Source organism: Bufo gargarizans, chromosome 1 (genome assembly GCF_014858855.1).
Source record: "Bufo gargarizans isolate SCDJY-AF-19 chromosome 1, ASM1485885v1, whole genome shotgun sequence".
NCBI classification, from domain to species: domain Eukaryota; kingdom Metazoa; phylum Chordata; class Amphibia; order Anura; family Bufonidae; genus Bufo; species Bufo gargarizans.
In genome coordinates this window covers 220,080,147-220,107,067 of record NC_058080.1, presented here as the reverse complement: position 1 = coordinate 220,107,067, position 26,921 = coordinate 220,080,147, and the positions used below count along the sequence as shown (strand labels likewise).

The following is a 26,921-nucleotide window of genomic DNA, read 5'->3' as shown; positions in this document are numbered from 1 at the left end:
CGGGGGGGGGGGGGGGGGGGGGGGGGGTATAGTGGCCACAGTATTGAGAAGGTGGGAGGATGATGTCAAACTCTGCAGAGACGAGACGAGAGATGGCTGAAAGCTATCATCATGGAGGTCTGGTCTGAAAGGAGAAGATGAGTAAAGGGAACATCTACATCAGAGGAGACGTCAGGATGTAAGAGGTATGTAGTGCTGTATTACCCTGTATGTTCTGTAGCACTGTATGTTAATGTTTTCCTAATATCTCTAACAGTAGGGCTTTAGAATTTGGCATGGGGGGGGGGGGGGGTGCAATTTTTGCCTCAGGCAGCATAAAGGCGAGGTGCACCCCTGCCCCTTGCTACAAGGCACTGAGGAAAGGGTGGCCCAAGCTGAACCTTTGCACCAAGGCCCATGAGCCTTTAGCTATGTCCCTGGACTGAAATAAATACAATGTGTCATTATAAAGCGTTGTTCTTGGCAATTTCTTTATTTTTTTAATCAACTCATATTTGTCCAGTTGGATTAGACTCCAGGAAGTCATAAAATCTTTTTACTAATTATTACAACCAATGAAGTAAGTGTGTCTGTTTATAATTGAGTTCCTAAGCCTCAAGGATACTGTGCCAGCTTGCTTCAAAAGAATGCCATATTAGTGCTGTAAGTGCTGTCAGACAATGGAGCCAACCTGCTTCTGCCAGATTACATTTTCCATTGAGAGCAACATGGTGTACAATGATTAGATATATAGATGTGTAGGAATTTCATAGAACAATTGTAAAAATATTTAATGTGCTTTCAAGCTGTTCTATTTTCGGAGAAAGGACAATCTTTCAAACGAAATATCAGAAAATTACATGGAATACGAAAAGAATGCAAACATCCCAAATAACTTAAAAGGGTTTTCCGAGATTTTAATACTGATGACCTATCCTCAGCGATTCCATCACCAAAGCTCTTAAAAGGTGTATCTCTTAAAAACAGCTATAAGTACACATGAGAGACGAGGCGCTGGTATCAGCGTCCGTCACTACCTTGTGCTCCCTTGAAGCTCAGTAGACTGTGCTGCTGACTTGTAAGGGTGTACTGAATAATCCATGTTGAGGCCTTGGGATACAAATTCCTAAATGCCTCTCCAGGCAGCTTGTATAGTGTATGAGCAGTGACAAGAGCCATGGGGCCAAGGAAAGTTTGTGAAATATCTATTTAGTCGGCCTTTGGCCTCACAGTCTCCAGGTGCAACTGTAATCCCTGCACCCTCTAGAGCAGGGTTTCTCAACTCCGGTCCTTGGGACCCACCTACCAGTCAGGTTTTCAGAAGCAGGTGATATAATTAGTGTCCATGCATCAGGACTTACCACAGGTATTCATTCTGTGGGATATTCTCAAATCCTGACTGGCAGGTGGGTCCCGAGGACCGAAGTGGAGAAACCCTACTCTAGAGCTATACCTCTGATAAGGTATTTAAAAAAATACACTACATAATACACTGCAAAGCACCCTTCTGGTTCACAATAAGTGCAGAAAGCACAGTTAAAGCATTTGGAGTCGGCCTTTAATCTTTCTGGTGCAGTTCCTCTGACTGTCCCCTCCTTATTTCTAAAAAATGGCCACCAGTTTCTCCGATTCTACGAACACTGCGCTTTGATAGTATGAGACAACCCCCCCCCCCCCCCCACAACAAATCAAAGCTAATGCAAACAAAATATACCAAGAAGGAATATATATAAATGTAATGTGGCCTGTTTATACTGCATTTATGAATTCCCATATACTGACTACTAACATCTGGAGGTGGCATGTTTTCCCATAAAATAAAAAACTGTAAAAAAGCTAGAGAAAAAAAAAACTGCAAAAAACACTGTATGAAACCAGCATAAAGCTAGGCATTAACTTACAACAGATGCCATCCTAATGCTCTTTCATCCGAGCGCTATGCCCCCTGCCCTCCCCCATACACATACATGTTCCTCTCTGGTGATGGTACATGCATTTTCATGGGGAGATGGGAGTAAGCCGCGGCCAGACTCCTCTAAACCAGGCATGGTGAAATCCAACATGCTCAACCTGGCTTCTGCCAGGCATTTGCCGTCGGGGAAGAGTTGAGAGGCCCCATATACATCAGCTGGTTGACTGGTCTGGCCAAAATCAAGGGGTTTGTCTGATATTAAAAGACAATCTGTCATTAAACTAGCAGTAATAGTAGGTACATGGGAAAAAAATTCTAAACAAATCTGGGGGTCATTGAATGTCCAGGAAATAATTCCTACACAAATCGGCTACCAAGTGCCCAGTTGGGCTGGCTTTTCTTTTCAAAGTGCCCAAGCCTGCCCACTTTCTCCGATATCTGCTCCTACCCTAACCTCCTAAGGCAGTGATGGCTAACCTTGGCACTCCAGCTGTGGTGAAACTACGACTCCCAGCATGCTCCATTTATTTCTATAGAGTTCTGAGAGCAGCCAGGCAAGGGGGGCATCTTGGGAGTTGTAGTCCTACCACAGCTGGAGTGCCAAGGTTAGCCATCACTGTCCTAAGGCTTCCAAAGCTCCATATCTTGCTCAGGCGCCTTCTGCTGCACTTCTTGCACCCGTTAGCTACATTCCTTTTTTTGGGCTGTAGCCTCAGTGCCTGTGCAGAACATACCCCTGAGGTAGTAGCCACAAAAGGGAATGTAGTCCCTTTAATCTAATATGTATTAACAGCCTTTCTGTATAGGCTCCCTACTGCGATCCAATTTTTTCATTTATATACTGTACGGTTACTATATTAGCCCAAGTAAACCACAAAGTGATCATGCAAGACTACTAGTCGCACAGCATTCACATAAATAGTTAACTGCTAAATATTAATGGGGTAGTACTGTACAAATGCATGGGAAGCAGGAGCAGTTGGGTAGTGCACAAAGAGGCAAGTGTCTTCATCTGAAACAAAGCAATTACCACTGACACTAATTCCATAGCAGTCAGTGGCTACTGGTAGAGCTTATTTATTCATAATTAAAGGTCCCCTTATCTCAGTGTAGAATGCGATACGACGATACCTCACTATGACATGGTTAATTCCCACAGCTACTAAAAGTAACCATTAAGCCAGGAACAGTTGTGTGGGGGTGGAATGGCAGCAATATGCCACTGTCAAGTATTGTCATGAAAATAAGCACTGCAGGCGGCTTGTTCATAAGCAATGAATTAATGAGATGAACAATACTTAAAGTATGACAGGATTTCATGAGCCAGAGGCTTCAGTAGTCTTCATCAAGTGCAGTGGTAGCTGAAGATCGGCAAACACATCATGTAACCTCCGTTTCATGCCAAGACGGTGATGCTGCACCCACAGCCCTACAAGAAGAAATCACAGTCTACCGCTTCAGCGTGCAGTCTGTCACCTCCTGTTCCAGGCTATAGGAATGCAAGGTTTGCTTATAGGCTCCTCTGAATCCATAACAGGATTGCTGAAAAAAGTTGGAAGAAAAACAAAATAAAAAATAAAAAAATGCATACAAGGCTACTTTCACGCTAGCGTTTTTACTGGATCCGGCAGGGTTCAGCAAAAACGCTTCCGTTACTGATAATACAACCGTCTGCATCCGTTATGAACGGATCCGGTTGTATTATCTGTAGCATAGCCAAGACGGATCAGTCATGAACGCCATTGAAAGTCAATGAGGGACGGATCCGTTTTCTATTGTGTCAGGGAAAACGGATCCATCTCCAATGACTTGCATTGTGTGTCATGACGGATCCGTCTTGCTCCACACATCCCAGGACAGAATGCTGCGGTTTGCTCCGGTATGAGAACGGAACGGAATGCATTTTGGAGCACTGTTCTGTTCACTTACGTTTTGTTCCAATTGACAATGAATGGGGACAAAACGGAAGCGTTTTTCCCGGTATTTAGACCCTATGACAGAACTCAATACCAGAAAATTTGAACGCTACTGTGAAAGTAGTCTTAGAGGAGTAAAAATTAAGTTACTGAGGTACTGGCCATCATTTCTCACTATACGTTTACTACACGGTATGTTCTCTCTAAAAGGTCAATTCCTCTTACTGCATCCTTTAGGAAAATAATCAGACTGGAATTAACTCAAAGCTGCGTTTCAAGTGCCAGTCTTGGGCTACTTTCACACTCGCATTTTGGCTTTCCGTTTGCGAGATCCGTTCAGGGCTCTCACAGGCGGTCCAAAACGGATCAGTTTTGCCCTAATGCATTCTGAATGGATAAGGATCCGCTCAGAATGCATCAGTTTGCCTCCGTTCAGTCACCATTCCACTCTGGAGGCGGACACCGAAACCCTGCTTGCAGCGTTTTTCTGTCCGCTTGACGAAACTGAGCCAAACAATCTGGCACAATAGAAAACTGATCCGTCCCCCATTGACTTTCAATGGAGTTCATGACGGATCCATCTTGGCTATGTTACAGATAATACAAACTGATCCGTTCATGACGGATGCATGCGGTTGTATTATTGTAACGGATCAGTTTTTGCAGATCCATGAAGGATTCGCCTTAAACACGAGTGTGAAAGTAGCCTTAGTCCAAACTATGCTGAAGTAAACTGTGACAAGTTTATTTTTAGAAACTTTTGCCCGTCCGTGCGGCAGACATTCAGTTCTACGCCAGCTGCAACCTGGTCTAGATTTGCACTATAATTTACTCCAGTTTATAATGTAAATTATAGTAAACTTGTCAGTCAATTAGAGGACATGCCCGCTTCCACTTAGTGACCATTTTTCCAATGTTGTGAGCGGTGGAAAACAGCCAAAGCGTACACATTTTTGAATAAATAAGGCTTGCGCCAAAATGTTCAACTTTGTTTCACACCGTACTCACTGTGTAGTAGGGTTGCACCGGGTACTGAATTATCAATAGCCAATCGTGACGTTTGTTTCGGTATCGATTAGATACCGGGATTTGCCTTTTACCGATACTAGACTGCGCTACTGCACAGGAAGCAGACTCTCCCTCCCCACTGTGCCGCTGCTGCTGCCAATAAGAGACGGGAGGAGGAGGGGGAAGGGCTGTGGCCACTGCTCCACCAATGATGATAACTAACCCATTAATACAAATACAGGCTGCGGGTGCCGGCGACAGAATTACATAGCCGACACTCAGACTCTATGAAAAGGCGCTACAATCCGCTGCAGTTAACCCCTCAGGTGCGGCACCTGAGGGGTTTCATTGCCGCAGATCGCATCCCTGTGATAGAGGTCGGGTGCAGGCTATGCGATTCTGCCGCCGGCACCCACCGCCTGTATTTGTAAAACGTTAGTCATCTTCATTGGTGGCGCAGTGCGCTCCCCCCCCCTCCTTAACCCCAGTATTAAAGTCAATGGTGGAGCAGTGTGCCCCCCCAACCCCCCCAGTATTAAAGTCATTGGTGGCAGTGGCCACAGGGTCCCCTCCACCCCTCTTCATTGGTAGTGCAGTGGCAGCTTCTGATCGGAGCCCCAGCAGTGTAATCCTGATGGGTTATCATGGCAGCCAGGATGCTGCTGAAGCCCTGTGCTGCCATGGTAAGCTCCCTGCTGCTGTGTGTACTAGGCACAGGGCAGCAGGGAGAGTGCAAAGTCCTATTTAGGGTGAATAGGACAAGGGATTAAAATATCCCAGGTTGTAGCCCCTAAGGGGGGAAATAGTTATTAAATAAAAAGTAAAAAACAAAAACACCAAAATATTAAGTTTAAATCACCCCCTTTCCCAATTTTACATATAAAATATGTAAACAATAAATAAACATATTACATATCGCCACGCCCAAAAAAGTCCAAACTATTAAAATATTTAAAAAATCTCCTATGTGGTGAAAGCCGTAAAAATAAAAAACGTGCGATTCGCCATTTTTAGTCACCTTGTCCCGCCAAAAAATAGGATCGGACTGTTCTTTTATGGGCCGGACGTTCCATAAAATGTGGAATGCATGTGGCTTTTTTTGCGTTTTATTTTTTTGCGTGGTATCGAATGGTATCAAGTATTGCAATACTTTTTTATGGGATCGAAATTGAATAAAAATTTTGGCATCGTGACAACCCTAGTGTGTAGGGGCACATTCACTTCAATAAAGCAGAGTTGCAACAACCCTACACTACTGTACCTGTGAACATGTGTGGTGCAGCCATGTTTTTATAATCCTGAACAACCCCCTTTAAGCACAGAATATGACTTCACAACATGCACAGTCAGAGTCTATTAGAGGCAGCAATTATCGTTTGAATTATCGTATAATTTGTCAAATTTGAGACATCATTGCTGAATGTAATAAATGGATGCATGTAATCAAAAGACGAGCGGTGAATAGTTTGTTTTTCATGGGTCGGACACTGTACCTGATTGAAAGATTACCTTTAGTTGCCCATAATCTGTTAGTTGGCTTAGCAAAACATATGGGGCTCATAGGGGATGTCCCATCTAGCCATTGCTAAGGTGAGATGGGACTAAGTGCCAACCACCGGGTGGCCTGGAGACAGGGGAGTGGGCCGGCGAGTAGCTCCCATTGCAGTCCATGAGAGCTGTAGAAACAGCGTAGCACAGAAAGCTGTCATGAGTTTTTAAATCAGGGAAACAGTTTTCTGAGCTACACTGTTTTCTGCAGCTCCCATGCACTGCAATAGGAGCTACTCGCGGCTCGCTACCCTGTTTCCCAGACGCTTGGTGGTCGTGCTTGTTCCCATCTCGCCTTAGTAAGGGCAAGATAGGACTACCTTTTTAAGATGCAATAGTGTGCACCAAGAATATGCCATTAGTAGGATAGGCCATTAGTATCTGAACGATGGGGATATGACACCCGAGAGCTCCGCCGATCAGTTGTCGCACCGTGGCCTTCTTGTAGCTTTGCACAGGCTATGTGACATCACGTTCATCATTCCCGTGGCTTAGGTGAAGCCCAACCCAACTGCAGTGAATGGGGCCGAGCTGCGATACCAAACGGACAGCGCTATGCTTGGTGAGCCGAGTGAGAGAAGGCTGTAGCGCTACTGTGAGTGCCGGCGCCTTCTCAAACAGCTGATCGGGGGGACCCCAAGTGTCAGGAGGATATGTCATCAGTTAAAAAGTCCCAGAAAACCCTTTGAGTAAGCCAACTAAAAGGTGGTGTAAATTGAAGGTCTAAACCTTTTCATATACTTTATAAAAACTTATTGTAAATGCCGTATATTTTCTAATATACGTAATATAACCATTTCCCAGCCCCCAATGCAGATGTCTACTACGTTTTACAATCTGTACTCCCATACAACGCCGTGTATGGGAGCATGGACTCCCCAGTGGCCGCACTGAGCACTGTACAGGACACAGCATCGCTGTTCCTGCCTGTACCAGTGCTGCTCTACTAATAGAAGGACTATGTCAGGCTTTAGCCCAGCCGGCAGATACAGAGGAGCAATGTCTTATGTGAGTGCCTGCCCTATGCCACTCTGCTAATAGCCTGCTTAGCACATCAGTACAGGTAATTAACAGAGAGGAGCGACATGTTTTTTCTCAGGGTGTGTGACCTTTCTGTAGCATCTCTCTCTGTAACTGTTAGTGCTTCTAACAGAAGATATGGCTGCTGGGAGTTCAAAGATGGAACCGAGCATGTGTCCACCTTGAAATAAGAAAAAGAACAAACAGCAGGTGGCGCTATACAGATATATTTGACTAATAACTCAGTGGCTATCCAAAATGTTTAATTACATGCAATTACAAAAGTATTCAGATCCAGGTGCTGGTTTAAAATGTAGATGTTTTTCATGGGACAACCCCCTTTAACCTCTTAAGGACATAGGGCGTACAGGTACGCCCTTGTGCCCTGGTACTTAAGGACACAGGGCGTACATGTACGCCCTGTGCATTTTCGATCACCGCCGCACGGCGGGCGGTGATCGGAACACCGTGCCTGCTCAAATCATTGAGCAGGCACTTGGAGCAAATGCGCCGGGGGGTCCGGTGACCCCCCCATGTATGCGATCGCAGAAAACCGCAGGTCAATTCAGACCTGCGGTTTTCTGCGTTTCCGGGTTATTCGGGTCTCTGAAGTCCCGATAACCCGGAACAGGATGGTGATGGTGGTGTGATTTCACTCCACCAATCACCATCCAGCGATCCTGAGTGGTGATGGTGACATCACCACTCAGGATCGCTTTCTGATTGGTCTGTGGGCGGTCCGGCGGCAGATTCAAAAGAGGCAGGCGCTCCTCTCCTCCTCCTTTTGTGTTCCGGAGCCGGAGGAGAGAGGAGCTGCCTGCACGTGTCTGCTGCACCCGATCTGTGCCCCCCAGGACCCGATCTGTGCCCCCCAGGACCCGATCTGTGCCCCCCAGGACCCGATCTGTGCCCCCCAGGACCCCATCAGGTACATAGGGACAGCTAGGGAAAGTTTGGTTTAGGCAGGGAAAAAAAAAGGGAAAGTTAGTTTTTGAACTTTGATTGCATCACCCTAGTTAGGGTGTCTGGGGTCCACAGCACAGCTGTGTGACCCTAGACCCCCCAGGGGTGCTGCCACTTGCCCCCCCACCCCCTGCCCCCCCCCCCACCTTTTTTGGGGTGCATTTTTTTTTTTTTTCGTGTACGCTGACTGTGGCCGGCACTTAGTGTCCGGCCACTGTTAGCGCATCGCACACCCCACCGCTGATCAACTTCGGACGGTTGATCAGCGGTTTTGAATTTTTTTCCCCACATTTTTTGCCCTTTTTTTAGTTAGTTTATTTTATTTTTTTTCTGTTAGTTTTAGGGTGAGTTCGTGAACACCCGTGCCCCCACACACACGCACACAAAATAAAGAGTTACACACACGCACATATACACGCAGACACACACTCCCCTATGGCCCGCCGGACGTTCTCGGCCGAGGAGGCATACGCCCAGATTGCCTCTGACTCCGAGAGTCCCAGTGAGGATGAGGATGACCCCACATTCCTGTTGTCATCCGCATCCTCCTCATCATCTAGCGATGATGATGAGCCCCCAAGGCGGCGGAGACGCCGCCAGGCGGAGCAAGGGGACCGCCATGTTAGGGACCCTGTGGCCCACACTAGTACGAGCAGCTCTGGGGCTCGTACTGGTTTCCCGGCCCACCAGTTAAATCCACCGGAGCCCCCTGCCGGTGAACTTGTCTGGTGTAGCCCAGAGCGATACGAGCCTGTGATTCCTGATTTTGTAGGCCAATCAGGAATCCAGATTTCCACAGTGGGCTACACTGAATATGACTTTTTTTGTCATTTTTTCAGTGACCCACTGGTAAATCTGATGGTGGAGCAGACGAATCTGTACGCCCAACAGTTCGTCGCTCAACACCCGGGCTCCTTTTTGGCCAGGCCCGGTGGCTGGACGCCGGTCAGTGCAGCCGAAATGAGGACATTTTGGGGCCTCGTGCTGCATATGGGCCTGGTCAAAAAACCCAGTGTCAGGCTGTACTGGAGTGGGGACGTCCTATACCAGGCCCCACTTTACAGTACAGCCATGACACGCTCCCGGTTTGAGGCCATCCGGAAATGTCTGCATTATTCCGATAATGCAGCATGTCCCCCCCGAGGTGATCCTGCCCATGACCGTCTGTACAAGATACGGCCGGTCATCGATCACTTTGGGGCCAAATTCATGGAGGCCTATGTACCTGGAAGAGAGGTCGCGGTTGATGAGTCTCTCATTGCGTTCAAGGGGAGACTCATTTTCCGCCAGTATGTGCCCTCCAAGCGGGCGAGGTATGGCGTGAAGCTATACAAAATTTGTGAGAGTACCTCAGGGTACACTTACAAATTTCGTGTATACGAGGGGCGAGATTCCCGGATTCAACCCCCAGAATGTCCCCCCACTCTGGGTGTTACCGGGAAACTTGTGTGGGACCTTATGTACCCACTGCTGGATAAGGGTTACCACCTTTACGTGGATAACTTTTATACCAGTATCCCCTTGTTCCAGTCCCTTGCCGCCAGATCCACGTCCGCTTGTGGGACCGTGCGGAAAAATCAACGCGGCCTCCCTGCCCACCCCCTCCAGGTACCTATCCCCAGGGGTGAGACCCGTGCCCTTACCACTGGAAACCTGTTGCTGGTCAGGTATAAGGACAAGAGGGATGTCCTTATGCTGTCCACAATTCATGGTAACGGCATCACCCCTGTCCCTGTGCGAGGTACCGCGGCAACGGTCCTCAAGCCCGATTGTATCGTCGCTTACAATCGGTATATGGGAGGAGTTGATCTCTCTGATCAAGTCCTCAAGCCATATAACGCCATGCGCAAAACCCGGGCATGGTACAAAAAAGTTGCGGTCTACTTGGTGCAGGTTGCCATGTACAACTCTTTTGTACTATCCCGAAGCGCTGGCAGCACAGGGACATTCCTCCAGTTCTATGAGGCAGTCCTCAAGGCCCTGATCTTTTCGGACCGGGAAAGAGCAGGCCGGAGTACCTCGGGAACTGTAGGTGCCCGGATCGTCCCTGGCCAACACTTTCCAGGTGTGGTCCCCCATACTGGAAAGAAGGGACGAACCCAAAAAAAGTGCAGAGTGTGTCGCAGGAGGGGGATACGGAAGGACACGACTACTCAGTGCGACACTTGCCCCGATCATCCGGGCCTCTGCATTGACGGTTGCTTCAGGGAGTATCACACTTCCATGGAGTACTAAATTTATATCCCAATTTAGCACTGACATCGGATAAAAAATGCCACCTTATCCCGTAGTTTCCAAAATGGGGTCACTTTTAGGGAGTTTCGACTCCAGGGGTGCATCAGGGGGGTTGAAACAGGACACGGTGTAAATAAACCGGTCCATAAAAATCAGCCCTCCAAAAACCAAACGGCGCACCTTTCACTCTACGCCCCGCTGTGTGGCCGTACAGTAGTGTACGGCCACATATTGGGTGTTTCTGTAAACGGCAGAGTCAGGGTAATAAAGATACAGTCTTGTTTGGCTGTTAACCCTTGCTTTGTTAGTGGAAAACATGGGTTAAAATGGAAAATAAGGCAAAAAAATTGAATTTTCAAATTTCATCCCCATTTGCCAATAACTCTTGTGCAACATCTAAAGGGTTAACGACGTATGTAAAACCAGTTTTGAATACCTTGAGGGGTGTAGTTTCTTAGATGGGGTCACTTTTAGGGAGTTTCTACTCCAGGGGTGCATCAGGGGGCTTCAAATGGGACATGGTGTAAATAAACCAGTCCATAAAAATCAGCCCTCCAAAAACCACACGGCGCACCTTTCACTCTACGCCCCGCTGTGTGGCCGTACAGTAGTTTGCGGCCACATATTGGGTGTTTCTGTAAACGGCAGAGTCAGGGCAATAAAGATACAGTCTTGTTTGGCTGTTAACCCTTGCTTTGTTAGTGGAAAAAATGGGTAAAAATGAAATATTAGACAGAAAAATGAAATTCTCAAATTTCATCCCCATTTGCCAATAACTCTTGTGCAACACCTAAAGGGTTAACAACATATATAAAATCACTTTTGAATACCTTGAGGGGTGTAGTTTCTTAGATGGGGTCATTTTTGGGTGGTTTCTATTATGTAAGCCTCGCAAAGCGACTTCAGACCTGAAATGGTCCCTAAAAATTTAGTTTTTGTAAATTTCAGAAAAATTTCAAGATTTGCTCCTAAACTTCTAAGCCTTATAACATCCCCAAAAAATAAAATATCATTCCCAAAATAATTCACACATGAAGTAGACATATGGGGAATGTAAAGTCATCACAATTTTTGGGGGTATTACTATGTATTACAGAAGTAGAGAAACAAACTTTGAAATTTGCTAATTTTTCAAAATTTTTGATAAATTTGGTATTTTTTGGTGCAAAAAAAAATATTTTTTTGACTTAATTTTACTAGTGTCATGAAGTACAATATGTGACGAAAAAACAATGTCAGAACGGCCTGGATAAGTCAAAGCGTTTTAAAGTTATCAGCACTTAAAGTGACACTGGTCAGATTTGCAAAAAATGGCCTGGTCCTAAGGTGTAAAAAGGCTGTGTCCTTAAGGGGTTAAGGCATGTAAGATAGACTATGTTTTCTTCTAACCATCCAAACTAGAACATTCCATACACAAATGGTAGACCAAAGTGCCTATGTGTGGACTCGCTGGAGACCTTGGGGAAATCATTTGTAGAAATGTAAGCATTGCTGGTACTGCTAAAAATTAACAATGGTGTTTTTCACCCGATCCAGCCTGTTTTGCAGACATTTTTGCCGTATTTGAACTTATTACAATACAAAGGTTCTATTGTTCTGAGATAATACATAAATATAAAACAATTACTTACAAGTCAAAGACTAAGTAATGGTACCCTTCTTCTGATATGCTGTCATGAAGTCGAACTGTAAGAGAAAAAAAAAAACGTAGATGAGCACAGTATAATAACTATACGGTACTTTATTATTCTTGATTGTACGCCACTGGTGACCATAAGCTGGGAAGGCAGTTTTGAGTTAGGTTACGAGTCCGTTTTTATGTTATAGATTACTTTTCCTCAGGATAGGTCATCAATATCAGTGGGGTCCGACTCCCGACACCCCATGTGATGCGCTGTTTGAAGGCGGATGTGGCACCCTTGTAAGTGCTACATCCTCTTCAATGCTTACCTTCACTACATCTAGATTGTACCTGTGGTAGCTGGAAATTACCCTACACCACTGATACAATGTAGACCGGATGCAGGTAAACACTGAAGAGGATGCAGCACTCGACTGCTCCAATGTCGTGCGTTATTTTTTTAATGTGAATTCTGGAATAAAGCCGATGTTTTTATTAAGTCCGCTGGATCCGTCCCTGTAATTGTAGCACTAGCATTTGTGCCCCTTCAAACAGTTATTTGGGGGGGGGGGGGGGGGGGGGTTGCAGCTGGACCTCCACCAATCTGGTAATAATGACCTAACCTGAGGATAGTGCAAAAAACAAAGTTGGACCAGCACCTCCAAAAAATTTGAAAAAAGGAGTTCTGATGCACACACACAAAAGCAAACAAGTACTACAAGTAGCAGCACACTGCCTTGCGCAAAGACATATGCAAAAGCTGGAAACATGAAGAATTGTAAACTGTATTACTGCTATACTTATATGAAAATGAAATTCAATAAAATTCTTGATCAAAATTGTGTTGGGCCGAGGACAGGTCCACAACATCATGAAACCAGACAACCCCAGACAACGTTCACATAGCAATCTTTTGTTACATTTAGCATATGCACCAAGAAAGCACCTGAAGCCTACAGTGAATTGGTGAACACACAGGACCTCTGTCAGGATGGTACAGAAAGTTATCTTCTTTTTCCCGCAGACTATACTTTTCTATGCTGCAGACTCCCACAATATATATTTAACGTTAGAGGCGATGGAAGACTTATTCCACTCGTATTTACAAAGGCCTAAGTAAGAGCCTTGGGTTAGCGGTATACATCAGCGAATACTCCTTATACAGGAGACAAATGTCTGACTGATAGCTTAGATGTGATGCAAACAGAGTTCATGCCAATGTAAGTTCACTGAGAGATCACAGTAGTAAAGCAGAGGTAAACAGACGTAATATGGAAGGCTAGGGTTACAGTATACAGCCCCTTCCGATGTACGATTCCTCTTGGATCTACTGTACAAGTAATTGTTAGGAACTTCTTTTTCCATTTAAATAACATTATCAACATCAGCGGTAATACAACTCCTCTACCCACTAAGATACTGAATTCTCAATAAAGTGTGGTACAGTATACTTAGAGTCCCACAACTGGTAACCTGCAACTTTCATAGTTTTACATTTTTTATTTCTTTTACTTGCAAGCATTTTTATTGAACCATTTTCAATTGCCATAAAAAAAAGCAAACAAAAAACAAAACAAAAAAAAAAAAACTAAATCAGAAATCATAAAGAACATGTTTTGAAGTGAAAGATTCGCCTTCTAAAACCACATAATGTAAACAACATCTATAACATTATAAAAAGCCTGATGCACCCCAGAAGTAGGCGAGTTCCTACACAGGAATACCTAAAGTCCTATCTAACCCTAAAGGACCCTGATACTAATGACAGGAAAGAAACACCCTGTTCCTCCAAAAGGAAGGATGAACGGGAGTCTCCCTAAGGCCTAATACAAAACAACAAAGAAATGCAACACACAAAAAAGCCAAAATACAAAGGGAAAGGTAACACTTAACTTCCAAGAAACTATGACAGCACCAGCACCTCAGCCGAGATCCAAACACCAGCTATCCACAGGTCCAACTGAAGCTATAACACGCACAGAATTGTGGGAGAAAACTATAAATAGGGAAAGTTAAATGACCACAACAGCAACACCTGGAGGTTAAGGGTGTGGCCAGTACCAGAAACAACACAGACGCCTATTGATCCACAAGGTAAACATATCAGATCAAACTACTTGTTGCCAGTCTCAAAGATCTCCTGCCACTCACTCTGTCTCGGGGACATTCGTATGTCTCGGTAAGTCCATGACACCAGGCCTACAAGAGTCATTGTCCTTCACGATTTCCTGCTCTCCCCACTAACCTGTTGATAACGGTTGGTTCTCTTCTAGGAAGAAAACTGCTAATCAATAGCAAGCGGGTGGGAAAAGCTGATGCTGCTGAATAGTAGAGTTGAGCGAACACCTGGATGTTCGGGTTCGAGAAGTTCGGCCGAACATCCCGGAAATGTTCGGGTTCGGGATCCGAACCCGATCCGAACTTCGTCCCGAACCCGAACCCCATTGAAGTCAATGGGGACCCGAACTTTTCGGCACTAAAAAGGCTGTAAAACAGCCCAGGAAAGAGCTAGAGGGCTGCAAAAGGCAGCAACATGTAGGTAAATCCCCTGCAAACAAATGTGGATAGGGAAATGAATTAAATTAAAAATTAAATAAATAAAAATTAACCAAAATCAATTGGAGAGAGGTTCCATAGCAGAGAATCTGGCTTCCCGTCACCCACCACTGGAACAGTCCATTCTCAGATATTTAGGCCCCGGCACCCAGGCAGAGGAGAGAGGTCCCGTAACAGAGAATCTGTCTTCATGTCAGCAGAGAATTAGTCTGCATGTCATAGCAGAGAATGAGGCTTCACGTCAGCCACCACTGCAACAGTCCATTGGCATATATTTAGGCCCAGCACACACACAGGCAGAGGAGAGAGGTCCCGTAACAGAGAATCTGTCTTCATGTCAGCAGAGAATTAGTCTGCATGTCATAGCAGAGAATGAGGCTTCACGTCAGCCACCACTGCAACAGTCCATTGGCATATATTTAGGCCCAGCACACACACAGGCAGAGGAGAGAGGTCCCGTAACAGAGGATCTGGCTTCATGTCAGCAGAGAATCAGTCTGCATGTCATAGCAGAGAATCAGGCTTCACGTCAGCCACCACTGCAACAGTCCATTGTCATAAATTTAGGCCCAGCACCCAGGCAGAGGAGAGAGGTCCCGTAACAGACAATCTGGCTTCATGTCAGCAGAGAATTAGTCTGCATGTCATAGCAGAGAATGAGGCTTCACGTCAGCCACCACTGCAACAGTCCATTGGCATATATTTAGGCCTAGCACCCAGGCAGAGGAGAGAGGTCCCGTAACAGACAATCTGGCTTCATGTCAGCAGAGAATCAGTCTGCATGTCATAGCAGAGAATGAGGCTTCACGTCACCCACCACTGCAACAGTCCATTGGCATATATTTAGGCCTAGCACACAGGCAGAGCAGAGAGGTCCCGTAACAGATAATCTGGCTTCATGACAGCAGAGAATCAGTCTGCATGTCATAGCAGAGAATGAGGCTTCACGTCACCCACCACTGCAACAGTCCATTGGCATATATTTAGGCCTAGCACACAGGCAGAGCAGAGAGGTCCCGTAACAGACGATCTGGCTTCATGTCAGCAGAGAATCAGTCTGCATGTCATAGCAGAGAATGAGGCTTCACGTCAGCCACCACTGCAACAGTCCATTGGCATATATTTAGGCCCAGCACCCAGGCAGAGGAGGGAGGTCCCGTAACAGAGAATCTGTCTTCATGTCAGCAGAGAATTAGTCTGCATGTCATAGCAGAGAATGAGGCTTCACGTCAGCCACCACTGCAACAGTCCACTGGCATATATTTAGGCCCAGCACACACACAGGCAGAGGAGAGAGGTCCCGTAACAGAGAATCTGTCTTCATGTCAGCAGAGAATTAGTCTGCATGTCATAGCAGAGAATCAGGCTTCACGTCACCCACCACTGCAACAGTCCATTGGCATATATTTAGGCCCAGCACCCAGGCAGAGGAGGGAGGTCCCGTAACAGAGAATCTGTCTTCATGTCAGCAGAGAATTAGTCTGCATGTCATAGCAGAGAATGAGGCTTCACGTCAGCCACCACTGCAACAGTCCATTGGCATATATTTAGGCCCAGCACACACACAGGCAGAGGAGAGAGGTCCCGTAACAGAGAATCTGTCTTCATGTCAGCAGAGAATTAGTCTGCATGTCATAGCAGAGAATGAGGCTTCACGTCAGCCACCACTGCAACAGTCCATTGGCATATATTTAGGCCCAGCACACACACAGGCAGAGGAGAGAGGTCCCGTAACAGACAATCTGGCTTCATGTCAGCAGAGAATTAGTCTGCATGTCATAGCAGAGAATGAGGCTTCACGTCACCCACCACTGCAACAGTCCATTGGCATATATTTAGGCCCAGCACCCAGGCAGAGGAGGGAGGTCCCGTAACAGAGAATCTGTCTTCATGTCAGCAGAGAATTAGTCTGCATGTCATAGCAGAGAATGAGGCTTCACGTCAGCCACCACTGCAACAGTCCATTGGCATATATTTAGGCCCAGCACACACACAGGCAGAGGAGAGAGGTCCCGTAACAGAGGATCTGGCTTCATGTCAGCAGAGAATCAGTCTGCATGTCATAGCAGAGAATCAGGCTTCACGTCAGCCACCACTGCAACAGTCCATTGGCATATATTTAGGCCTAGCACACAGGCAGAGGAGAGAGGTCCCGTAACAGACAATCTGGCTTCATGTCAGCAGAGAATCAGTCTGCATGTCATAGCAGAGAATGAGGCTTCACGTCAGCCACCACTGCAACAGTCCATTGTCATAAATTTAGGCCCAGCACCCAGGCAGAGGAGAGAGGTCCCGTAACAGACAATCTGGCTTCATGTCAGCAGAGAATTAGTCTGCATGTCATAGCAGAGAATCAGGCTTCATGTCAGCCACCACTGCAACAGTCCATTGGCATATATTTAGGCCTAGCACACAGGCAGAGGAGAGGTTCATTCAACTTTGGGTAGCATCGCAATATAATGGTAAAATGAAAATAAAAATAGGATTGAATGAGGAAGTACCCTGGAGTCCAATAATATATGGTTATGGGGAGGTAGTTAATGTCTAATCTGGACAAGGGACGGACAGGTCCTGTGGGATCCATGCCTGGTTCATTTTTATGAACGTCAGCTTGTCCACATTGGCTGTAGACAGGCGGCTGCGTTTGTCTGTAATGACGCCCCCTGCCGTGCTGAATACACGTTCAGACAAAACGCTGGCTGCCGGGCAGGCCAGCACCTCCAAGGCATAAAAGGCTAGCTCTGGCCACGTGGACAATTTAGAGACCCAGAAGTTGAATGGGGCCGAACCATCAGTCAGTACGTGGAGGGGTGTGCACACGTACTGTTCCACCATGTTAGTGAAATGTTGCCTCCTGCTAACACGTTGCGTATCAGGTGGTGGTGCAGTTAGCTGTGGCGTGTTGACAAAACTTTTCCACATCTCTGCCATGCTAACCCTGCCCTCAGAGGAGCTGGCCGTGACACAGCTGCCTTGGCGACCTCTTGCTCCTCCTCTGCCTTGGCCTTGGGCTTCCACTTGTTCCCCTGTGACATTTGGGAATGCTCTCAGTAGCGCGTCTACCAACGTGCGCTTGTACTCGCGCATCTTCCTATCACGCTCCAGTGCAGGAAGTAAGGTGGGCACATTGTCTTTGTAGCGTGGATCCAGCAGGGTGGCAACCCAGTAGTCCGCACAGGTTAAAATGTGGGCAACTCTGCTGTCGTTGCGCAGGCACTGCAGCATGTAGTCGCTCATGTGTGCCAGGCTGCCCAGGGATAAGGACAAGCTGTCCTCTGTGGGAGGCGTATCGTCATCGTCCTGCCTTTCCCCCCAGCCACGCACCAGTGATGGACCCGAGCTGCGTTGGGTGCCACCCCGCTGTGACCATGCTTCATCCTCATCCTCCTCCACCTCCTCCTCATCCTCGTCCTCCTCGTCCTCCAGTAGTGGGCCCTGGCTGGCCACATTTGTACCTGGCCTCTGCTGTTGCCAAAAACCTCCCTCTGAGTCACTTCGAAGAGACTGGCCTGAAAGTGCTAAAAATGACCCCTCTTCCTCCTCCTCCTCCTGGGCCACCTCCTCTTCCATCATCGCCCTAAGTGTTTTCTCAAGGAGACATAGAAGTGGTATTGTAACGCTGATAACGGTGTCATCGCCACTGGCCATGTTGGTGGAGTACTCGAAACAGCGCAACAGGGCACACAGGTCTCGCATGGAGGCCCAGTCATTGGTGGTGAAGTGGTGCTGTTCTGTAGTGCGACTGACCCGTGCGTGCTGCAGCTGAAACTCCACTATGGCCTGCTGCTGCTCGCACAGTCTGTCCAGCATGTGCAAGGTGGAGTTCCACCTGGTGGGCACGTCGCATATGAGGCGGTGAGCGGGAAGGCCGAAGTTACGCTGTAGCGCAGACAGGCGAGCAGCAGCAGGATGTGAACGCCGGAAGCGCGAACAGACGGCCCGCACTTTATGCAGCAGCTCTGACATGTCGGGGTAGTTGTGAATGAACTTCTGCACCACCAAATTCAGCACATGCGCCAAGCAAGGGATGTGCGTCAAATTGGCTAGTCCCAGAGCTGCAACGAGATTTCGCCCATTATCACACACCACCAGGCCGGGCTTGAGGCTCACCGGCAGCAACCACTCGTCGGTCTGTTGTTCTATACCCCGCCACAACTCCTGTGCGGTGTGGGGCCTGTCCCCCAAACATATGAGTTTCAGAATGGCCTGCTGACGTTTACCCCGGGCTGTGCTGAAGTTGGTGGTGAAGGTGTGTGGCTGACTGGATGAGCAGGTGGAAGAAGAGGAGGAGGAAGCCGAGAAGGAGGAGGTGGCAACAGGAGGCAAAGAATGTTGCCCTGCGATCCTTGGCGGCGGAAGGACGTGCGCCAAACAGCTCTCCGCCTGGGGCCCAGCTGCCACTACATTTACCCAGTGTGCAGTTAGGGAGATATAGCGTCCCTGGCCGTGCTTACTGGTCCACGTATCTGTGGTTAGGTGGACCTTGCCACAGATGGCGTTGCGCAGTGCACACTTGATTTTATCGGATACTTGGTTGTGCAGGGAAGGCACGGCTCTCTTGGAGAAGTAGTGCCGGCTGGGAACAACATACTGTGGGACAGCAAGCGACATGAGCTGTTTGAAGCTGTCTGTGTCCACCAGCCTAAATGACAGCATTTCATAGGCCAGTAGTTTAGAAATGCTGGCATTCAGGGCCAGGGATCGAGGGTGGCTAGGTGGGAATTTACGCTTTCTATCAAATGTTTGTGAGATGGAGAGCTGAACGCTGGCGTGTGACATGGTTGAGACGCTTGGTGACGGAGGTGGTGGTGGTGGTGTTGGTGGTACATCCCCTGTTTGCTGGGCGGCAGGTGCCAACGTTCCTCCAGAGGCGGAGGAAGAGGCCGAGGCGGCAGCAGCAGAATAGGCCGAGGCGGCAGCAGCAGAAGAGGTAGCAGGGGGAGCCTGAGTGACTTCCTTGGTTTTAAGGTGTTTACTCCACTGCAGTTCATGCTTTGCATGCAGGTGCCTGGTCATGCAGGTTGTGCTCAGGTTCAGAACGTTAATGCCTCGCTTCAGGCTCTGATGGCACAGCGTGCAAACCACTCGGGTCTTGTCGTCAGCACATTGTTTGAAGAAGTGCCATGCCAGGGAACTCCTTGAAGCTGCCTTTGGGGTGCTCGGTCCCAGATGGCGGCGGTCAGTAGCAGGCGGAGTCTCTTGGCGGCGGGTGTTCTGCTTTTGCCCACTGCTCCCTCTTTTGCTACGCTGTTGGCTCGGTCTCACCACTGCCTCTTCCTCCGAACTGTGAAAGTCAGTGGCACGACCTTCATTCCATGTGGGGTCTAGGACCTCATCGTCCCCTGCATCGTCTTCCACCCAGTCTTGATCCCTGACCTCCTGTTCAGTCTGCACACTGCAGAAAGACGCAGCAGTTGGCACCTGTGTTTCGTCATCATCAGAGACATGCTGAGGTGGTATTCCCATGTCCTCATCATCAGGAAACATAAGTGGTTGTGCGTCAGTGCATTCTATGTCTTTCACCGCTGGGGAAGGGCTAGGTGGATGCCCTTGGGAAACCCTGCCAGCGGAGTCTTCAAACAGCATAAGAGACTGCTGCATAACTTGAGGCTGAGACAGTTTCCCTGGTATGCATGGGGGTGATGTGACAGACTGATGGGGTTGGTTTTCAGGCGCCATCTGTGCGCTTTCTGCAGAAGACTGGGTGGGAGATAATGTGAACGTGCTGGATCCACTGTCGGCCACCCAATTGACTAATGCCTGTACCTGCTCAGGCCTTACCATCCTTAGAACGGCATTGGGCCCCACCATATATCGCTGTAAATTCTGGCGGCTACTGGGACCTGAGGTAGTTGGTACACTAGGACGTGTGGATGTGGCAGAACGGCCACGTCCTCTCCCAGCACCAGAGGGTCCACTAACACCACCACGACCATGTCCACGTCCGCGTCCCTTACTAGATGTTTTTCTCATTGTTATGGTTCACCACAACAACAAATATATTATTTGGCCCAATGTATTGTATTCAAATTCAGCGGGATATAAATTTGAGGCCTAGTATTTAGGCGCTGGGTGACCGGTATGGATTTAGTGACAGAATTAGACTTGGAAATGCACAGAAGCGTGTGTGTGAAGTTATTCTGAATGACCCTATGTGCACCTTCAATATGATCTACCCTTTTAGGGATAGATTTCAAATAGCTCTGATATAGCAGAAACGACTAAATTATGAAATTGCTAAATTGGGAATTGTATTTCAACCCAGAACAAAAAATGTGCTTTGACGGACACTAAATAACTTTCCCAGCCACAACAGGACAGCGGTAACGAGAGATTTAGCGGGATATAAATTTGAGGCCTAGTATTTAGGCGCTGGGTGACAGGTATGGGTTTAGTGACAGAATTAGATTTGGAAATGCACAGTAGCGGGTGTGTGAAGTTATTCTGAATGACCCTATGTGCACCTTGAATATTATATACCCTTTTAGGGATAGATTTCAAATAGCTCTGATATAGCAGAAACCACTAAATTATGAAATTGCTAAATTGGGAATTGTATTTCAACCCAGAACAAGAAATGTGCTTGAACGGACACTAAATAACTCGCCCAGCTACAGCACTAGGGACAGATTTAGCTGGATATAAATTTGAGGCCTAGTATTTAGGCGCTGGGTGACCGGTATGGATTTAGTGACAGAATTAGACTTGGAAATGCACAGAAGCGTGTGTGTGAAGTTATTCTGAATGACCCTATGTGCACCTTGAATATTATATACCCTTTTAGGGATAGATTTCAAATAGCTCTGATATAGCAGAAACCACTAAATTATGAAATTGCTAAATTGGGAATTGTATTTCAACCCAGAACAAGAAATGTGCTTGAACGGACACTAAATAACTCGCCCAGCTACAGCACTAAGGACAGATTTAGCGGGATATAAATTTGAGGCCTAGTATTTAGGCGCTGGGTGACAGGTATGGGTTTAGTGCCAGAATTAGACTTGGAAATACACAGTAGCGGGTGTGTGTGAAGTTATTCTGAATGACCCAATGTGCACCTTGAATATTATATACCCTTTTAGGGATAGATTTCAAATAGCTCTGATATAGCAGAAACCACTAAATTATGAAATTGCTAAATTGGGAATTGTATTTCAACCCAGAACAAGAAATGTGCTTGAACGGACACTAAATAACTCGCCCAGCTACAGCACTAAGGACAGATTTAGCGGGATATAAATTTGAGACCTAGTATTTAGGCGCTGGGTGACAGGTATGGGTTTAGTGCCAGAATTAGACTTGGAAATACACAGTAGCGGGTGTGTGTGAAGTTATTCTGAATGACCCAATGTGCACCTTGAATATTATATACCCTTTTAGGGATAGATTTCAAATAGCTCTGATATAGCAGAAACCACTAAATTATGAAATTGCTAAATTGGGAATTGTATTTCAACCCAGAACAAGAAATGTGCTTGAACGGACACTAAATAACTCGCCCAGCTACAGCACTAAGGACAGATTTAGCGGGATATAAATTTGAGGCCTAGTATTTAGGCGCTGGGTGACAGGTATGGGTTTAGTGCCAGAATTAGACTTGGAAATACACAGTAGCGGGTGTGTGTGAAGTTATTCTGAATGACCCAATGTGCACCTTGAATATTATATACCCTTTTAGGGATAGATTTCAAATAGCTCTGATATAGCAGAAACCACTAAATTATGAAATTGCTAAATTGGGAATTGTATTTCAACCCAGAACAAGAAATGTGCTTGAACGGACACTAAATAACTCGCCCAGCTACAGCACTAAGGACAGATTTAGCGGGATATAAATTTGAGGCCTAGTATTTAGGCGCTGGGTGACAGGTATGGGTTTAGTGCCAGAATTAGACTTGGAAATACACAGTAGCGGGTGTGTGTGAAGTTATTCTGAATGACCCAATGTGCACCTTGAATATTATATACCCTTTTAGGGATAGATTTCAAATAGCTCTGATATAGCAGAAACCACTAAATTATGAAATTGCTAAATTGGGAATTGTATTTCAACCCAGAACAAGAAATGTGCTTGAACGGACACTAAATAACTCGCCCAGCTACAGCACTAGGGACAGATTTAGCTGGATATAAATTTGAGGCCTAGTATTTAGGCGCTGGGTGACCGGTATGGATTTAGTGACAGAATTAGACTGGGATATGGCCAAAAAATAAACAGACTATTGCTGGTTAAATGCACTTGGTGTGACAGCTTCACCCTGATGTAGGCTTTAGCCAAAAAACAACCACACCATTGAGGGTTAAATGCACTTGGTGACAGGCGCAGCTTGCCCCTGATTTAGTATATGGCCAAAAAATGAACAGACTATTGCTGGTTAAATGCACTTGGTGTGACAGCTTCACCCTGATGTAGGCTTTAGCCAAAAAACAACCACACCATTGAGGGTTAAATGCACTTGGTGACAGGCGCAGCTTGCCCCTGATTTTGTATATGGCCAAAAAATGAACAGACTATTGCTGGTTAAATGCACTTGGTGTGACAGCTTCACCCTGATGTAGGCTTTAGCCAAAAAACAACCACACCATTGAGGGTTAAATGCACTTGGTCGCAGCTTGTGCTGGCGCACCACAAGACACAAAATGGCCGCCGATCACCCCAGAAAAATGTGACTGACAAACGGTCTGTGCAGCCTAAAAACAGTGAGCAATTGAGGATCAGCAGCTCAATGATCCACAGCTGCAGATCGATCAGTTAATCAAGTCCTTTGGAGGAGTTAATCTGCCTAATCTCGCCCTACTGTCGCAGCCGCAACCTCTCCCTACGCTAATCAGAGCAGAGTGACGGGCGGCGCTATGTGACTCCAGCTTAAATAGAGGCTGGGTCACATGGTGCTCTGGCCAATCACAGCCATGCCAATAGTAGGCATGGCTGTGATGGCCTCTTGGGGCAAGTAGTATGACGCTTGTTGATTGGCTGCTTTGCAGCCTTTCAAAAAGCGCCAAGAAAGCGTCACAAAAGCGCGAAGAAAGCGACGAACACCGAACCCGAACCCGGACTTTTACGAAAATGTCCGGGTTCGGGTCCGTGTCACGGACACCCCAAAATTCGGTACGAACCCGAACTATACAGTTCGAGTTCGCTCATCCCTACTGAATAGCCATGACTCTTTTCCAGGCCTGGGTTGCCACTATTATAATATCTGTTCTCAGCAACCACTTGCTTTTATCTCATGAGTTACACACTGTTGAATTCAGTGTAACTGTCACTACTTTATGATGCCTTCAGTGAGGGCAGCACAAAGTTGAAGTGCAAACATCTCAGTGATATCCTCAAAATGCAGCATTATGGGGCAATGACTATAAGACCTGTTTAGGAAAAAGGAACTGCTTAGGCCCCTTTCCCACGAGCGAGTTTTCCCGCGCGGGTGAAATGCGTGAAGTGAACGCATAGCACCCGCACTGAATCCTGACCCATTCATGTCAATGGGTCTGTGTACATGAGCGTTTTTTTTACGCATCATTTCTGTGTTGCGTGAAAAAACTAAGCATGTTCTATATTCTGCGTTTTTCACGCAGCCCTGGCCCCATAGAAGTGAATGGGGCTTCAGTGAAAAATGCATTGCATCAACAACTGAACTGAATGTAATCGCAGACAAAACTGACTGAACTTGCTTGCAAAATAGTGCCCCTGAACGCACCCTGAACGTATCCGGAGCCAATCTGTCACGCTCATATGAAAGAGGCCTTAGGCCCCTTTCATACAGGCGAGAATTCTGAGCGTGAGATGAACGCATTGCACCCGCACTGAACCAGGAATCATTTACTTCAATGGGGCTGTGTACATGAGCAGTGATTTTCACGCATCATTTGTGCGTTGCGTGAAAATCGCAGCAAGCTCTAATTATTTTCCCTTATAACAAGGTTATAAGGGAAAATAATAGCATTCTTAATACAGAATGCTTAGTAAAATAGTGATGGAGGGGTTAAAAATAATAAAATTTAACTCACCCTATCCACTTGATCGCATAGCAGATCTCCTCATCTTTCTACTTTCTTCAGGACCTGGCTAAAGGACCTTTGATGACGTCACATAAAGAAAAGGAGATCCGTTACGCAGTCAAGTGGATGGGGTGAGTTAAATTTGTTTATTATTTTTAACCCCTCAATGGACATTTGACTAAGCATTCTGTATTAAGAATGCTATTATTTTCCCTTATAACCATGTTTTAAGGGAAAATAATAAAATCTACACAACACCGATCCCAAACCCAAACTTCTGTTAAGTCCGTGTTCGGGTACCAAACATGCTGATTTTTATCATGCGTGTGCAAAACGCATAAAAAAGCTTTGCAATTGCGTGGAAAAATCACGCATTTTCCCGCAACGCACCCGCATCTTGTCCGGCCCTCACACGAGACACCCGTGTGAAAAAGAGGCCTTAGGGTAGGAAAATTCCATGCCCGGTTTTCAAATTGGCCACCACCGTTTTACCAGCAAATGCATATGAACACATTTGGTAACTGTGAGTAACTGTCAAAATCATACGACCATCAACTATCAATCTGAAAAGCAGATCTGTGGTTTTCAGCAGCCACTACGTGTCTCTACTCAAATGGGTTTGGTACCGATGACAAAGTGAGACACGCAAAAACAATTTGCTAATAAATAAAATTTTCATATGTTGTTAAGCTCTAGCACTTACTGCTGAGTACTGTACAAGGTGACACACCCTAGAGTTCTCTACCTGTCAGGAACTTTGCTTTCTTCGGATAACATTACTATTGCATCAAACCTGCTGCAGCTTATCATAGGTGCAACTTGTAGAGGTGAAGAGTTCAATGTAAGGAATTTCAAACAAGATATTTCACTTTGGGGCAAATATCTGCTCCTGTGCCTGCATTTCTATATAGGGTGGTCCAGTTGCCTCAGCAACTGTAGAAGTGGCTTGGGGCGAGTGATGGCTGTCAACTGAGCTAGAGTACAGCCATCACATATATATTTATATATGACCAATGAAAATGTCACCTCACTGTGCAAAAAATAAGCCCTTTACTCCAGGAAAATAAAAAAAATATGGCTCTTAGAAAATGGCGATTCTTCAGAAGTAAAAATATGCCATGCTCAAAGAAGTATGGCCAACTAGAATATATAAATATACCACTTTTTTGTATTGGTGACAGGTCCTTTTTAAGGGACAGAGAATACACAATCTAATCTCTGTGCCCGTATCAACTCATTTTTTATTTCAGCTCTAACCAAGGCGTCATGTTGATAGCAGTCAAGGAAGATGAAAGTCCTCCAGACCAGGCTGAAGAGACTAGGGTGGACATTTATCAAAACCGGTGTATTGTACTCTAGTCTTGATTCCCCCTTTACTGCCGAACGATGTGCCAAATGTATGCAGAGGTGCACTCCTTTCTGTGCACACACAGAATATATGAACTAATGCTATGCTCACTACATGAATAAATTAGAAGTTCTTACCAAATATATTTTGATTGAAATCATTTGTGCCCATCCACTATAGCAAGGTGACTTCTTTTGGACAGGAACCTAAGCTAAATGCTACCAATCGGCCTCCAATGAATTTAGCAAAGGCAGGTTCCACATATATGCTAAACTTACTCTGTATTTTACCTCTTCTGGTGCCAAAATGGCCTTCAATGAATACAGGGAGATTTTGATCAAAATACTGTTGCTAAGAACCTCTCATTTATTTATATAGTGAGTACAGTAATAGTTCATATATTGTGTTTGATGTGGTATTTCAGCCATGGGATATTGGGATATGCTGACTAACTTAGGTTTTTGTAGTATGCAGCTGGAGGTGTGTGTCCCCATCTTGGTTGTGGTCCTGACTAACCCATCTTTTCCACAGGTTAATTTCCCCTGACGAAGCCTGGTGGCGATACGCGTAGGGTAAGTGTGGGGGCACTGGGAAGGTGGGTAGCTTGGTGTCTGCCTGCTTTATTAACGGTTACTATGTAATGCTGCTACTATGGGCCATGCACTTGCACTTTACTTGTTTATAATACCATATATGCGGTCTGACTTCAAGATTTTATATGTCCTAATGCTAGTACTTTATATAATCATGTATTGATATACTGTGCAGTGCCAGTTTGCCTCCCCTTCCCAGGTATTTGTCCCCCCCCTTGGATTT

At 46.2% G+C, this 26,921-nt stretch overlaps 1 protein-coding gene across 6 annotated transcripts in view; it reads right to left on the bottom strand.

Moving 5' to 3' along the window:
* Positions 1–26,921, bottom strand: part of CAMK2D (calcium/calmodulin dependent protein kinase II delta) — a 342,528-nt gene that overhangs the window by 184,423 nt on the left and 131,184 nt on the right. For all 6 annotated transcript variants that reach the window (XM_044301298.1, XM_044301306.1, XM_044301323.1 and 3 more), the window contains exon 4: positions 12,213–12,267. In XM_044301298.1, the coding sequence (XP_044157233.1) occupies positions 12,213–12,267 (55 nt within the window). The remainder of the gene's footprint in view (positions 1–12,212; positions 12,268–26,921) is intronic.